This window comes from Saccopteryx leptura, chromosome 12 (genome assembly GCF_036850995.1).
Source record: "Saccopteryx leptura isolate mSacLep1 chromosome 12, mSacLep1_pri_phased_curated, whole genome shotgun sequence".
Taxonomy (NCBI): Eukaryota; Metazoa; Chordata; class Mammalia; order Chiroptera; family Emballonuridae; genus Saccopteryx; species Saccopteryx leptura.
Genome location: NC_089514.1, coordinates 8912530 through 8929272, shown reverse-complemented (window position 1 = coordinate 8929272; position 16743 = coordinate 8912530). Strand labels below are relative to the sequence as shown.

Here is a 16743-nt window from a genome sequence, read left to right as displayed (position 1 = left end):
AAAGCAACAAAAACAAACCATAAAGAAAACAGAGCAGAGCAAACAAAAACAACCACCAAATAAAATCACAAGTCTCCCCTTCCCTCCCCTAAGAAGACCCCCCAAACGAGTGGTCTGGAGCCAGGTCCCACGTCGGAAGGGTGAAGAACTAGTGAGCAAACCCTCACTGAGAGAAGGGGTCCCTGGAAGGCCCTTCCTGCCACGGGAGGAACATGGCCGCGGCTCATCGCAGATCGGACACGGACACGGACACGGGCATCCACTTTTGCCTCCGACTCTGCAAGTTCTTTCTACCCGATTTCCCAGACAGGGAACTGGGAAGCTCATCCCAGCTGCAGAAGGGACTAACCCAGCCCAATTGCCATGATGCTTTTATCTCATAGGATGCCTATTGAGAGTATCTTTGGGAGAGCAATTGCTTCCGTTACAACTTTCTGTTGTTGTTGCTTATCACCACTGTAACCTACTTCTCATTAATTTTACTCATGTAGAGGGAAAAAAAAATAATAATAATCCTGTAAACGTATGTATATGATACAGCAATAGACAAAGGCATCTGTTGAATAAGTTATCCCTCTAAAATATGAACCCTAGCATTGATCCAGGAGAATTCCTTTAAGATAATATTATAGTAACAAAGAAAAGAGGAGGAAAACAGAGTGAATTACAAACTATTCTCTTACTTTGGGGACCATGTTTTATGAGTGAGACGTCAAGAGTTTTAAGAAGAGTTTACTAAGAAGAGGTTGACCTGCTTCTCCCCAGGCGTGCAGTGGACCACTGGTCCACGGCAGAGAGAGAACACAAGGACCGCCTTGCTACAGTTCCCAGAGACTCAGTCGTCCAGAGTCTCAAATGTATTATATCATTGTTAGTGATGATACTGGAGCTTCTTTGGATTGAAATTCTCAACCATCGTGGCACTCAGAAGAATAGTATTTGCCTGCAGTCTAGGAAGGAGATTTGTAGTTTGGAAAATTTTGCAGCACAGAAAAATCTTTGGAATTGTGCTGTAAAAGTTAAGAGTGTGGATGAAATAGACCCCCCCATTTCTCACTGGGCAGCAGCCTGGCCACAGGCTTGTAAGGTCAAGATTTTCATACACCTTAGAGAGCGCATTACAAAACATACTATAGTTTTCTGTCTTTTTCCAAAATTGTTATTTCAGTGTCTTAACTAGCATGAAACTCACAATTTCCTTGGCTTTGCATGATGTATCAATTTACAGGGTAGTTCATTTGTAAGTATATGCTACGTGCCAGATACTCTGTTCGATGGTGAGGCAGGAAGAAATATAAATCATTTTACATGATAGTTGTGGTTGTCGGAGTCGACACTGTCTTCTCAGAGATCCGCATGGGAGGTCAGCCCAGAATGTGCCTATCGCAGCAATGCGTCCTTGCTCTAATCACCTCGTCCTATCATTGTCTTCTCTATATCAGATGACTCCCAAGAGAAACTTTCTCCCCACCATCTTTCTGAAGTCTTTACCCAATGCTATTTAATTGCTTTTCTGAACCCAGCTTTTTATCTCGACCAAGAAAGCTGCTCTTACCGTTTGCCTTGAACTAAGAATGTGTCTCTTCCTTTAATTTACCATACAGTGATTTCCATATGGGCCTTTCTGTTTATTTCTTGAGAAATCCAGTTTTAGACCCCTGCTGTATTCTACCAGTAACTCTCCCTGAAGCAGATCTGTAACTCTTTCCTGTGGCAGTTGTGTGGCCTGCACACAGAAAGGCGACTTGGCCAGCCTTCTCTCCGCTTGGACCGTGCCCAACCTTAGGCAATATTGGCTTTAGAATCTTACTCCTGGGCGTTTCTTACTGATCTTACATCACTCCGATGGTGCCGTGTGCCAATTTCATATCCAAGCGAGATCCGTTCCCTTCCTCCGCCCTGCCCCTCCCCCCTCCTTTCCCATCACTACCTTCCCCCCCAATGTCTGAGCGTCCTCTGAACATTCGTCCCCCTGCCTCGCCTCCTTTGGTACTTTAAGAAGAAAGGCAGAGTCTTCCAGGAGAAGAATCCATGTTGTTCTTTCCAGAGGCTCAGAACTGGCAAAAGGAAAGGCTAGTTTTTGTCAAAAACCTAAGAGAGTAAGATGAAAAAACACACACAGGAAAACTTTTTTTTTTTTCTACTAGAAAGAGCTGCTTTTCTGTGGGGGTTGTCACACTTTGGGGACAGTGGCAGGGAATAAGGAGAAGTCGCAGGGCAGAAAGGCACCTTGACCTGTTGCACTTGGTGTCCAGGCCCGGGTGGCTCTGTGGCATTCAGTGGTCCCAAGTTCATCCACTCGCTGGGGGCGCAGGCACCGCCAGGTGTTAGCAGGAGAGTCGTAAGACACACTTCTAACATGTTTGCAACAAAGACAAACTCTTTGACTAGAAGAGCTTGATATTGACTTTGAATTGAACCCCTTAAGGCTTTTCATTAAGGCCTTTCCTTTCTCTTTTTTTAGAATTTTATTTATTGATTTTAGAAAGGAGAGAGAGAGAGAGAGAGAGAGAAAGGGGGAAGAGCAAAAAGCATCAACTCATAGTAGTTGCTTCTCACATGAGGCTTAACCGGGCAAGCCCAGGGTTTCGAACCAGCGACCTTGTGTTCCTGGTCAACACTTTATCTGCTGCGCCACCACAGTTCAGGCAAGGTCTTTCTTTCTCTCATAGATAGCGTCTCCTCACACAAGATGGGTTTGAGGACATGTCTTCTTGACCTTCTATTCAGACTGATCTGTGTTGTGACAGGGTAGCCTGTGGCTGTCCTACCTGTGACAGTATAATAGGGATGTTCTGTGTGACACAGACAGTCCACCTTACAATGGGCTCATTGGCTGGAGTGACTCTTAGAAGCCTTGGGCAAGTGTTTCTGGAGAAATATGAATACTCTCAGAAAAACCATTCAATGTTTGGGATAGTCAGTTCAGCAAACCAGGAAGGGCCTATGTCCTCTACCTTCTGGAGTGAAGATTGTTTCCATGGTAAAGAAGACTGTTCTGTCCTGATAATTCTATTCAACGCAGGGGGAATTTTTGCCCGTGGCCTGGTAGCCTCCAATGCCTCCAACGTGACACCATTTTCATTTATATGAGTATTGTCCTTTGAATAGGATGTATTCAGAAGCTGTATATTTATTGCTTTAAGTAATTTAAAATTTTTCATTTGGTGTTTGGTGTAATCATATGGGGGTTTTGGGATAAAGAAAAATTATTTTAAAAACTGTCATCTTTGCATTAGATTAATTACTGGATAAGTATATTCATGGTTTGGACCAACACAATTGCTCTCAAAAAGGGCAAATAACATGGTCATTGAGTAGTTATCTATAAGGCAAACCAGGATACACAAGATGTCATTAGGGAAAACTTTATACATTTAAAAAATTCTAAGTTTTAACAGTGATTCATGTAATTTCACACATTTAATAGGGCAAGAATAAAAGGTAACCAAGAATTTGGACAGACCCTTAGTGTTCCCTGTTGGAGAATAGTCATACGTGCTATATAAGGATGTGGGAATTATTGGTGGATTCAGGAGTGGTTGATTCCCTCTTCTTCTCCTTCTACTCTAGGTTTGGAAATATCCTGGGATGGAGACAGTTTTGTAGAAGTCATGGCTGCCCCCCATCTCAAGGGCAAACTCTGTGGTCTCTGCGGCAACTATAATGGACATAAGCGCGATGACTTAATTGGTGGAGATGGAAACTTTAAATTTGATGTGGATGACTTTGCTGAGTCCTGGAGGGTGGAGTCCAATGAGTTCTGCAACAGACCCCGGAGAAAACCAGTGCCTGAGCTGTGTCAAGGGACAGTCAAGGTCAAGCTCCGAGCCCATCGAGAGTGCCAGAAGCTCAAATCCTGGGAGTTTCAGACCTGCCACTCAACAGTGGACTATGCTACTTTCTACCGGTAAGTACAAGGTTTTGGGGGTTGGGATTAGGTTACAGACCAAGGATAGACTTGATGTTAAAATAGGGTCTATCACCTGTGGTGGCGCAGTGGATAAAGCATCGACCTGGAAATGCTGAGGTCGCTGGTTCGAAACCCTGGGCTTGCCTGGCCAAGGCACATATGGGAGTTGATGCTTCCGGCTCCTCCCCCCTTCTCTCTCTCTGTCTTTCTCTCCTCTCTCTCGGTCTCTCTCTCCTCTCTAAAAATGAATAAATAAAAAAATTAAAAAAAAAATAGGGTCTATCAGATCTCTTGGTATAGAAAAGAAGGGCTTCCAAAGTATAGGTAAACACTCCTATCTCTTTCCGTTCGGCAACTGGTCTCGTCTTGAGTTGATCCCACATTGTATCCCAAATTGGAAAATCTCACGGAGTATTTCAGAGCAGTACCCTATAGGTGATTCTATTTCTGAATGTCTACAGAGTCCTTGGGAAGCTGGTGACAAGATTTTGCCAGGTGTTAGCCTGACTCAAAGATCAATAAGTACTTCCCAATTCCACAGTGGAATAAGGCAGAGATGGGAGGCTCAGATCACCCTGGCTGCCTGTGGGTGTTTGAGTGAACTTGGTTATTCTGAGTCTGGGGAAGGTTCCGGTCTGCCTCATCGTCTAGACCAGAACAGATCTGCACGTGGAACAAGGCAGTGAAGTGATAATTCCTTGGGTCTGGGCCAACTATGAGATTTCGTGTCTGGAGTCAGGGGGGCGTGGAGTCAGAGCTTGAGGGCGGAGGAGAGAAGGTTCCATGACTTTTTCTAATTCTCGTTCACCCCCTTCCACACCAAGCAACTAGTTAGTTGCAAAGGAATACTCAGACTTGACTTCCGCGATGCAAGGTTGGGTTTGTGAGTCAACGAGCTTGACCTGATTGTACATCCACTCACTACTACACAGTTCCACAGGTTGAAGAGCTACAACTGTCTATAACGTTAACCACCACGGGTGTGGGAGGAAACTGGAGACAAACACAGCCTAAAAGGCCTGAAGTGATTTGCCTGTGCCTCTTAAAATGAGCAAAACGCCTGTGGTCTGAAGCCACAGAGAAGCTATTTTTACTCTTTAATTACCACCAGTTTATTTCCCTAGTTCTCATTAAATGTGAGCTTTCCTTTTCTTATTTGATCTTTGGACATAAAAGATAAAGTTATATAAAGGCGACTTAAAGCGGGGTGGAGAAAGGGCTGTCCCTGTCATCACAAGTCCCCGAACATGGCTGCGTCTGCCAAACCATTTGGCTCTAACACACCCGTTTAGCTCTTTCCACCCGTTTTCCTGTTCTAATTTGAATCCTCTGGGTTCCCCCTTCTTTCTCCTCCCTGTGCCGCCCCCGAAACTGACCCCCACCTCTTGTCTGTTGAAATGGAAAGGTCTTAACGTCAGGCTTTGGAATGAGGTAGGCAGCTGGACGGGCGATGCCGGTTTTATGGGGAGTCTAATGCCCGTCACTCGAAGGTCTGATGAGAAGCAGCAGAGCATAGCGACTGGGAAGGTCGCGGTCGGCCAGGGCGCAAAGCCCGGCCCAGCGCCACAGCCTTGGACAGCCAGCGCAGCTCCGACCCCTTCGTTCTCCGACCTGTGAAGCGGGGACAGTGAAAGCAGGGACCTGGGAGAGCGGTCCTGCGGGTTCAGTGGGTTTGTAAACCTACGTGCCTGTTCTTGACCCAGTGCCCACCCGCAGCCTGGGCCTTGCGGTTGTTGGCGGCCCGCATTTCTCCTGGGAATTGAATGCCTAACAAGGGCAAGACCTCTTTCGGAAGCTGCCCCGCCCCAGTTGCAGAGTTGAGCTGGGGCCCTTGTCTGTCTGAAGTGGAACAGAAAGGCCGTGCTTCTCCCGGCAGTCCCCACTCTTCATCTCTACCCCACCTCCAAGGAACGTGTTGAAAACAAAAATTGCAAAGCAGGCCTGCCAAGATCAGTCCTATTTTATTTTATTTATTTTATATTTTATTTTATTTTATTTTATTTTTTCCTGCAAATTTCTATTCTTTCCCCTTTGGTGATTTATTTTTTTATCACGGTCCCTGAATGACAAACGGGACCGTGATGAGCACCTTGGCAGACGGCGTGAGGAACAGCTTTGACGTGAACAGAGGGGGGTTGGAAGTGCGAGGTGGGGAGCACCTGCTCGCCTTCTGCCTTTGGAAGTGGCTGCAGCAGCCCCCGCAGCACAGTAGGGGGCGCCAGTTTGAGTAAGGGGCCTCCTGCATCTAGTTTGGGTGCTTCCCAGAACACTCTTGGGGTAACTGTGCATTGAGATCGGAGGGTGGGGTGAGGCGGGAGGGGAGCTCGTGCTCTACCACGCGTGGTGTAGTGGCCGGGCACCTTTCCACCGTCGGCCAGTCGATCCTGGAAGGGGCAGGAGCGTGTTGAAAACAGGTCTCACGGGGGTAGAGCCGGACAGTCCTGCCTGACACATGCCCGGCTGAGGATCTCACTCCTCAACCAAGAGAGGCATCTTCGTGCGTCTTCAAGTGAGGGTCCCAGAGCCTGGTAGACCCTGGGTTTCTTCTTCTTTTCCTCCAAGCATACGTGCAGCAAAGAAGGAAAACGCACGGGGTCCGCATGGAAAGGCAGTTGGGTTCTCTGGAGCGCCAGGAGAGACCCGATCTTGGGATGCTTTAGGAAGGCACAGACGGAGACTGTTGGGTGATGCTAGACCTCGTCGCAGCTCTGCCACCGTCTAGCTGTGTGGCCCTGGTCGCTAGCTGAGTGTCAGCTTCTTGGCTTGCCAGATAGGTGTGCCAGTCCCTGCCTGGTCGGGGAGATTGCTCCTCCGAGGCTCCGAGGGCAGTGGGGGTGCCATATTGTCACATGTGGATGGGAAGTCCTGGCACCCTGTGTCGTTGTCCTGTGACCCTTCCTTTCCATGGAGAACCTGGCCCCTGGCTCAGCCACTTAGCATCCTGGGTTTTGATGTCTTTTCCTCTCTCATCATGGAGAACTGGTTAGATAGAGTCTCACCCATGAGTCCGTGGAACAATTTAAAAACGACCCATCTCTCTCTCGTGACACTCAGTGAAGACTGCATTGTTTCCTAAGAATAGTATGTGTTCAAGGTACAACATTTACGTAATGCTGAAAAGAAGAAAGAAGAAAATATAGCAATCACATGATGTCCCACACCTTTGCAAAGAGAACGGGAAATCCCAGCCATGACCTTGGCTGTGACCTCTTGTATGAGTCCTTACGGAACAGATTTGCCTTGATGTCATCGACAGTCATACACAATAAACTGTGTCTGACGTTCATTCCTTTCACTTTCCCCTCATCCTCCAAAGAACTGTCTGTATTTTCCTTTAAGGACAAAGAATAAAATCTCGTAACATACCAATGCAGCCAGTCCGAGCATGACTGTGTAACATCGAGAAGGAAGGGCAGTAAAGAAGATATTCTCAGAGGACACCCTAACTCAGGGGTCCCCAAACTTTTACACAGGGGGCCAGTTCACTGTCCCTCAGACCATTGGAGGGCTGGACTATAAAAAAAAAAACTATGAACAAATCCCTATGCACACTGCACATATCTTATTTTAAAGTAAAAAAACAAAACGGGAACAAATATAACATTTAAAATAAAGAACAAGTAAATTTAAATCAACAAACTGACCAGTATTTCAATGGGAACTATGCTCCTCTCACTGACCACCAATGAAAGAGGTGCCCCTTCCGGAAGTGCGGTGGGGGCCGGATAAATGGCCTCAGGGGGCCGCATGTGGCCCGCGGGCCCTAGTTTGGGGACCCCTGCCCTAACTCTTTTGGGTTTGCTGACACATTCCACGGGGCCAGTTCTGTTATAAATATGAGACAGTTCTTCTTATAAGGTCAAAACAATTCTCATTTCTGCGAATTAGACTTCGCTTTCGAGAGGGCTAGGATTTAGCACTCTCACTTTATTTTGGTCTTTTACCCAGTTCAGTATTTTTAATAGTAAACTCTCCGTCGTCTAAAAACTTGAAAAGCTTTGTAAATGAATCAGAAATGACTACATATTAGCCAATCTCCCTCTCCCCCTTATTTTCTTCCCTTTACAAATCCATTTCGCCCATCATGGCCTCATTTGGCACAAAAGTGCAATATTTGACTCAAGTCTTTGTGATCAGCATAACTCACTGTAATTAACTAATTGAATATGTCTGGGTACAAAATTACTTAATTATGAATCATGTTAAAATTTTAACTGGTTACCTTGATAACATCTGTAAAGTCCCAGAGTGGCTAAGCGACTTGCCCTTAAATTAGACAATCCTCTTTAATAATTTTTTGTGCTACCCTTCACTGATGTGTTATGGAGCGAATTCCAATAGATAGAGAAGGAGCGTAGCGTGGAAACATCAACGTGAAGTCATTGGAATTGTATTTGGATTGGAGCGCAGGCTCCCCCGAGGGGCAAGTGTTGAGTGCCTGTTCCTGTCTCTTCTCTCATCTCCTATTTTTACCCCTTTCCTGGCCTCATGTCGTCTTCTTTATTTGTGTCTCCCATGCCAACGGGGAACTCCGGGAGGTGGGAAGACCCCCACCACAATGGCCCCCTTGAGATTTCAACAGCCAATGTCAAGTTTACTCTCCACTGCTGACTCAGGCCACCCTGACCGGTCCAGCAATGGGCAGCGAGGACGTGGCTGGGCTCTGTGCAATGTGCCAGAGAAAGAGAAGACCTCCGAGATTTGGGGCTGGTGTATAACACGCCAGCCCTGAGCTTGCGCTCCTGACTCAGACCCAAATCTTAGATGAAATCGTTGCACGTTAAGTGTCACTTGCCAGCCACACAGGACTCTTAGGTCGGGGCAGGCCCCGATGGCAGAGAAGTCCGAGAAATGAACGCGGGCTGCCATGAAGCCCAGGCTCGTGCAGACCACAGTCAGGTCGGGACCGCTGTCCCGCCAGGGCCCTGAATGGCGGGGCGGAGTCACTGGAGCGCTGTTCCCTCGCTGGGCTCCGGACGGACTGCGTCTGGGGATTCCCCGTCCAGGACACGTTCTTCTCTTCCCTGCAGGGTTTCTCGCAGCTGTAAGGAATTGAAGGGGTGACGAGGGCTTGCAGCTGCGTCCTTCCTGCGAGGTGCTGGGGGTGGGGGGAGCGCGAGGTGCTGCCGGAGACCCTGGGACCCCGGAGCACAGCCTGCTGGAGGTACTGGCGTCCCCGCACGGCTTGCTGGTGGCTTTCATCCAGGGGGAGAGCAAGGACTTCGTGGATGACCCACTTGGTGTTTCCCTTAAAGGAAACCAGTCACTTATTATATAGCAAATGGAGAGGTGCAGGCAAGGAGTCCAGACAGTGTGTGTGTGTGTGTGTGTGTGTGTGTGTGTGTGTGTGTGTGTGTGTGTGTGTAAGAAAATTCTATAACGATAACTGCTATTCTATAATTAAAACTAAGTTAATTTTCCCTTGCTTCCAAGAAGAACATACTTGGGACATTTCTGTTTATATCTTTGAATGCTTGTCCCAAGTTGCCATTAGATCTCTAGGGCCTTAAATCAAATGAGATGTTTGTTTTCATGTGTGACGTTGTAGGCCTTCTTTTTTATTCTTTCCTTGGGCAGACACAGCTTTTAGGGTGAGTGGTCACCCTGAATCTGTAATTAAGGTATGCTGTCACCAGGTGGCAGTAGACACCTCAGTTGTATCACCTATTCGACTTGAGCCTACACGTCCAAGCTTAAATCTCAAAATATTTTCTTTACTCATTAGTGCTCTCTCTCTCTCTCCCTCTGTCTCTCTCTACACTTCCTCTGCCCTATGCTTCTGCTGTCGCTGTATCCAAATACGCAAGGCACGTTTATGTCTCTGGGTCTGTGACATTCCCCTGCACGAGACTCTCTCCTTTTCTACGTTGATTTAAGCAGCAGGTACAACTCAGGTTTCTTCCTAAGCCTCTGTGAAAGTTCTTCCTTGAGTGTCTGATATGCTGATGATGCTTACTGTTATCAGCATGTGCATTCTTCTCTATCGCCCCTGTCTCTCTCCGGCATTGGATTGTAGGTTCCATGGGACACAGGGAATTTCTTTTCTACCCTTTTGTATTTTACCCAGCATCACCCTGGAAGGCTGGCTCTCAGGAAATGTTTTTCTCTTTTTTAAAAAAATCTCCATTTTTCTCTGTCTTTCTCTTCCCCTCCCGCAGCGAGGCTCCATTGGAGCAAAGATGGCCCGGGCGCTGGGGATGGCTCCTGGCCTCTGCCCCAGGCGCTAGAGTGGCTCTGGTCGCGGCAGAGCGACGCTCCGGAGGGGCAGAGCATCGCCCCCTGGTGGGCAGAGCGTCGCCCCTGGTGGGCGTGCCGGGTGGATCCCGGTCGGGTGCATGCAGGAGTCTGTCTGACTGTCTCTCCCCGTTTCCAGCTTCAGAAAAATACAAAAAATACAAAAAAAAAAAATCTCCATTTCTAGCCTCTGTCTCTCCTTCATCTTCTCTGATCCACTGTGTATAAATATTTTGCTATCCCCTGTTCCAAGTCCCTCTTCCACCTTTTTCCCCACGCCCAGTTTTACGCTTAGAGTCAGACGTGCGCACCTCTCCGTCCTTTCTGAGAAATAACCAGTAGAGCGAGCGGAGCCCCTGGCCACCTCGGATGCTCTGAGAACTGTCAGTGCTTCTTGCTGCGCACAAGTCTACCGCTGTGACTGGCGGCGGTCGCCACATCTGAGCCTTTGCCTCCGCCCACTCACAACTCCCTTCCAAGCCCCTTGGGCACCCCGGTTCCTGTTCTGTCCCTCGGCTCGTATTTGACCTTGCCATCTTCTTATGCAGTATTCTGACCCGTCGCCGTTCCTGCGCTGCTCTCCTGACGTGGAGTTCAGGACCTCCACTTAGGCTTCTCTCGTGCAGGAAGCACTGGCCTCCAGCAGGCTGACCCCACCCCGGCCAGCTGACTGGCCGCCCCGGATCCGCTCGGTGCTCTCACTGAGGGGTCACTCTCCCTCTGCTTTCTCACTGCCCACTGCCCTGCACCTTCTGCGGGGCGTAGCTAGAGCCTTTCTGGGGTTGCCCTTGAACCTTCCACTCAGTCTTCTTCACCTCAATAGCAGGTAGATTCTTCTCTGTTTGATCCACCAAAGTGACCCGATAGGAAGGCCTTTTATTGCCGTCTGGAGTCCTGGGTGTCAGCTCAGAAGGGCCCCGCCGAGTTAGTCTGATTTCCCGGGCTAAAGCAGAATGTAGATATGAGTAGACTCGGAAAGGTGTGAGGACACTTGGGGTAGTGTTTCACCCAAGCCCCAAATCCTCCCATGTTTGATTTTTTTTTCTTAATATAGAAAACAAACACCATCTTTTAAAAAAAAAGAAACAAAACAAACTGTACCTATTTTAACAGGTAGGGTTACCTTTGAGGAGAGTTTAGGTCAGCCGTACAGTTAGCCCACTCAAAAGTTAAAAACTCACGTTGGATGTCACCCGTTTGGAAGTGTTCCCAAAGTCACCATCAGGGTCGGTGACTGTCTGGAAGGGCTCACAGAATGCACTGAACACTGCCACACTCATGGTGACACTTTATTCCAGGGAAAGCGTACAGGTTAAAATCAGAGGAGTCGCACAGGGCAGAGTCCAGGAAGAGTCCATACCTTGAGCTTCTGCTGTCTTCTCCTGTGGGGTCATGGACAGGCATTAAGGGCTGGCGGTTATGACGTGTGACGCTATTCCTGGGGCATGTCCAATCAGGGAAAGTCACCTGAGCTTCTGCTGGGACTCGGTTCCCTCTGCCTGTGTGGCTGATCTTCAGTCTCCAGCCCTTCTTGGAGGTTGTGTTCATGCCATGAATTTCCAACTCCTCCAGATGTTAGGACTGTTACCATGTGATCCAAAGCCCTTACAGTAAATTACATTCTTTTTTTTTTTTTTTTTTTTTTTTTTTTTTTTTTTTCTGAAGCTGGAAATGGGGAGAGACAGTCAGACAGACTCCCACATGCGCCCGACCGGGATCCACCCGGCACGCCCACCAGGGGTAACGCTCTGCCCACCAGGGGGCGATGCTCTGCCCCTCCGGGGCATTGCTCTGCCACGACCAGAGCCATTCTAGCACCTGGGGCAGAGGCCAAGGAGCCATCCCCAGCGCCCGGGCCATCTTTGCTCCAATGTAGCCTCGGCTGCGGGAGGGGAAGAGAGAGACAGAGAGGAAGGAGGGAGGGGGGTGGAGAAGCAAATGGGCGGTTCTCCTATGTGCCCTGGCCGGGAATCAAACCCGGGTCCCCCGCACGCCAGGCCGACGCTCTACCGCTGAGCCAACAGGCCAGGGCCGTAAATTACATTCTTAGAGTATCTGGTGGCCAAAGCCCCCAGGCAAAAAAACCCGAGACACTCCTGTTATGACAATCTGGGAGCGTAGAGATCACCACCCTCACGATGGCCCCCAAGGCCGGGGCCAGCCTTTCTCCGGGCAAGGTTAATTCTTCAGTACATGCGCTGCCTGGCTCAAGGTTAAATGTAATTTCAGTTTGATTTTAATTTTAGCCTTGAGTTTATTTTCAGCATAAACTTTCTAGAATTCAGCAGTGTTTCTCCCCAGAAAATTATATTCTTGGAGTCCATTAAAGGAAGCTTTTCAACACAGACTTAGTAAGTGTCATTGTCACGGGTAAAACACTAATTACTTCGTAGCATCTCTCTTGGCTGCTGAGGGGACTTCTTGATTACTTCTTAGGAAGCAGGAGGCGGTCTGGTGTAACTTGATTATATTTTCATTATTTATGAATGGAAAGCCCTTTACATCTAGGACAGCGAGGCTGACATGAGTAATGTTGTCCTCATTTCACTGATCACAGCTAATTGGGGCACCAGGAGGGGAGGGGACTCGTTCCAGGCCACCTGCGGGGTCCCAGCATGTCTTGACAGGACACCTGGTCTCTGGTCTCAGAGAACTTGGCAGGAGCCTCCAGGGTTGGTCTCAGAGTCCGCCCCTGTCCACTCAGGGTCTGAAATACCCTGGTTCTGCCGTGAGCTCTCAGAGGAGGATTGAAAAAATTATTTAATTCACTCCTTCGACAACTTTCAACCGAGGACTTTCTATGTGACAGGTACCGTTGTAGGGGTGGTGATTTGGGACTGAACCAGAGAGACAAAAGCTCTTCCTTCCGAGAACTCATGGTCTAGGGTGGGCAGACAGCTGTAAATAAGGAACAAGGTCCCGGCCAGTTGTGAGGCGAGTAATACGGTGGTGTGATGAGGTGGGCCGGGGGTGGCCACCTTTGAATCCGGTGGATGGGAAAAGCCTTCCTAAGGAACTCGTGTTTGAGTGGCACCCACAGTACCTGGGAGGTACCGGTCAGGAAGAGGCTACTGTGACTGACGCTTTCCGAAAGCGATGGGCGTTCTGCCAACAACCGTATGAGCTTGGAAACAGCTTCTTCCCCAGACGAGGTTCAGATGAGATCACAGCCCTAGCCAACATCTTGATTACAGCCTAGTGAGAGACCCCAAGCAGAGGCCAGGCTTGGACTCCCGACCCGCAGAAACTAACGTAAAAGTGTGTGTTGTTTCAAGCCGCTAATGTATCGCTAAAGCCACTAAACTTGTTACACAGCAACAGACAACTGCTGCCCATAGAAATCAATTTTGGCTTATCTTTTTTACTTTATTGCCCTTTAAATATGAGCACTTTGCTTTTTATCTCCCCCCGCCCCCAACCATTTTTAATGTGCCCATTCTGTGCAGTTTGCTGCAACTCCACCGTGTCTGGGTTACCTGTCCCCGCTGTGAGGACCCACACACTCTGCTGCCCTCACATTCCGGGCAAGTGTGTTGTAAATGTCTGTTTTTTTCAAAATCTTGATCCCCACAAAACTGTAACCCCCTTGAGATCCCTGTTTGGTCTATTATTCTATACCCAGCACCGAAGATGGTAAATGAAATCTAAAAGTTTTCTGGTTCTCAAAATAGATATGTTGAATGACTGAAGAGAAAAAAAAAAATGAATAAATGAAGTAAAAAAATTTGTTTAACAAAGTAGTGGGTAGAGTGGTATCAAATGAGTGGTGTTGTCGGGCAGACTTGGGGATGTGAGATAGTTAACGAGCTCCTCCACTCCAAGCCGGGGGCTGCTGGGCAGGCTGGCTCCCCTGTGGACCCCCAGGTCAGAGCCCGTGATGAGAGGACCCCGCGCATTCGTCGCTCTCACATTGTGAGGATCGCGGGGGCTGGGCAGGCTAGCTCCCCTGTGGACCCCCAGGTCAGAGCCTGTGATGAGAGGACCCCGCACATTCGTCGCTTTCACGTTGTGAGGATCGCGGGGGCTGGGCAGGCTAGCTCCCCTGTGGACCCCCGGGAGCCCCGCGGTCAGAGCCCGTGATGAGAGGACCCCACGCATTCGTCGCTTTCACGTTGTGAGGATCGCGGGGGCTGGGCAGGCTAGCTCCCCTGTGGACCCCCGGGAGCCCCGCGGTCAGAGCCTGTGATGAGAGGACCCCACGCATTCGTCGATCTCATGTTGTGAGGATCGTGGGGGCCCCTCCTGTGGGCAGGCTAGCTTCCCTGTGGACCCCCGGGAGCCCCGCAGTCAGAGCCCGTGATGAGAGGACCCTGCATGTTGCTCTCACATTTTGAGGGTTGCGGGGGCCCCTCCTGTGGGCATTGACTCCACGCCTGGCACACGGCAAGTGCAGAGTCCAGGCAGTGTTAGTATTAATATTATTTTGTTGCCAGATGGGACGGGGGCTGGGTAAAAAAGGTGAAGGGATTCAGAAGTACAAAGTGACGGTGGCAAAATAGTCACAGATGTACAGTACAGCCTAGGGAGTAGAGTCACAAATTGTAGTAACTATGTGTGGGGCCCGGTGGGTACTAGCCTCATGGTGGCGGGGGGGGGGGGGACCCTTCATAAATTATAGAAATGTCTAATCACTATGCTGTACACCTGAAGCTACTATAAAATGAGATTGAATGTCCACTGACATTGGTAAACTTTTTTTAAAAAAGCACCTGTTAAAAATATGATCTCGTTGCTCCAAAGTGGATCTCTATTCTGTATGCAGTGTGCCTTCAATATGACCAGTTCCATCTGGTCCCGGTACTGAAAGCAGTGTTTCTTTTTCATTTTTCACGGTCACGTCTAGACCCATCCGGGAGAACCAGATGGATTGAGCCAGGGGTCCACTTCCTCTGGCCACATCACCAGCAAGGTCCAGTGGCGTTCATGAGGACACGCCTGAGTTTCAGGTGGTCCTCAAGAAAGCCAGGACACACATTTGGGTTCCAGAACTCTCCAGTGTCTAGGAATCCTGGGTCTGGGTGTCCTCAGAGATGGCCCCTTGTGGGCTGGCTTAGTCAGGCCACAGACAGATGGATTGGAACTTTGATGTGTCGTGAGCAGAGCATTGTGACTCAGGGACACACAACAGCATCTTCCTCTCTTGCACAGAAACCGATGCTTTTTCTTCAAACAAAAGAAAACAAAACAAAAACAAACACAAACACTGCTTGGGAACTCATTAAAACTCCCGCTTTGTGCTCTTCAAAGTGGATAATACTGAACACGAGGAGGCGAGGAAGGGGTAATTAATACTTTGAGCACTCAGGTCTGAGCTTTAAAAAAAAAAAGGACTGACCCCCAGGGCGGGTAGAGATTACAGGGAGGAGGTCCTGTGTCTTATTTTGTTTTTCTTAGAATACTGAGTGCAGGGAAAGAAGTAATGCAGGCTAGACATTCACGTTAGCGTTCTTTGCCACCTTCAACAGTGTCTGAGTGTGAGTAAGGGATGAGTCAGGGATATTGCAGGGGTGTCATCAGTTGTAAGTCAGGAGCATCACCTTCTAGGAAACCCCTGAAGGGGAGGGGTTTCTGAGCTCTGTTTGAGATTTAGATGTTTTTATTTGATCTATCTATCTATCTATCTATCTATCTATCTATCTATCTGTTATTGACTTTGTTGGGCTGACATTAACTATACAGGTTTCAGGTGTCCGGTTCTATAACACACCCTCTGTGCGCTGTGTTGTGTGTTCACCACCCAGGTCAAGTCTCTTCCCGTCACCATCCACCCCCATATCCTTTCTGCCTCCCCCTCCCTCCATCCCTCTGTGTCTGTGAGTCTTGTTGTCGGCTGGTTCTTGCTTCGTCTTCAGATGGAGATCTCCTTAGTAGTTTATGTCTTCTTGCGCTTGCTTTCCCTTGCCCAGTTTCCTTCTTCTTTGTTGTTGGTTCAGATACGGAAAGCCATGTGGTTCATACTCCATGCAGACTAAGTAGTAAGTGCAAGGCTCTGAACCGAGACCCCAGGTTCTGTCCTAGAAGAAAAGGACTTGAGGACATGGACTGTATTTTCTGTTTCCTCTTGCCAGTGGTAGCAGACAGCTCGGAGCAAAGCTGTGACCCGTTTCTATCAGGGACACAGAACTCCCTGGTATGACTTTTAGTTCCAAAACGAATCTCAATCTTCGTTTCATTTGTATCTTTTCTGTTTTCCTCATTTGCTGTTTTATTTTATTTTATTTTATATTTTATTTTATTTATTCATTTTTTTTTTTTAGGAGAGAGAGAGGGAGAGAGAGAGAGAGACAGAGGAGAGAGACAGAGAGAGAGAAGGGGGGAGGAGCTGGAAGCATCAACTCCCATATGTGCCTTGACCAGGCAAGCCCAGGGTTTCGAACCGGCAACCTCAGCATTTCCAGGTCAAACGCTTTATCCACTGCGCCACCACAGGTCAGGCCCATCCTGCGTGTTTTTTAAGCTGATTTCAGTTATTCCTGAAATCGTTGGGGAACAAGTGACCAGGCCCGCAGCAAAGGGATCTAACACCTCAGGACTTCCGTTTTCTTCCCTGTGAAACAGCGGTAATATTACCACCAACAAGCTGCTCATGTCCCTGT

At 48.5% G+C, this 16743-nt stretch overlaps 1 protein-coding gene across 2 annotated transcripts in view; it reads left to right on the top strand.

Moving 5' to 3' along the window:
- Positions 1–16743, top strand: part of BMPER (BMP binding endothelial regulator) — a 239872-nt gene that overhangs the window by 164632 nt on the left and 58497 nt on the right. For both annotated transcript variants that reach the window (XM_066353770.1, XM_066353769.1), the window contains one exon: positions 3574–3910. In XM_066353770.1, the coding sequence (XP_066209867.1) occupies positions 3574–3910 (337 nt within the window). The remainder of the gene's footprint in view (positions 1–3573; positions 3911–16743) is intronic.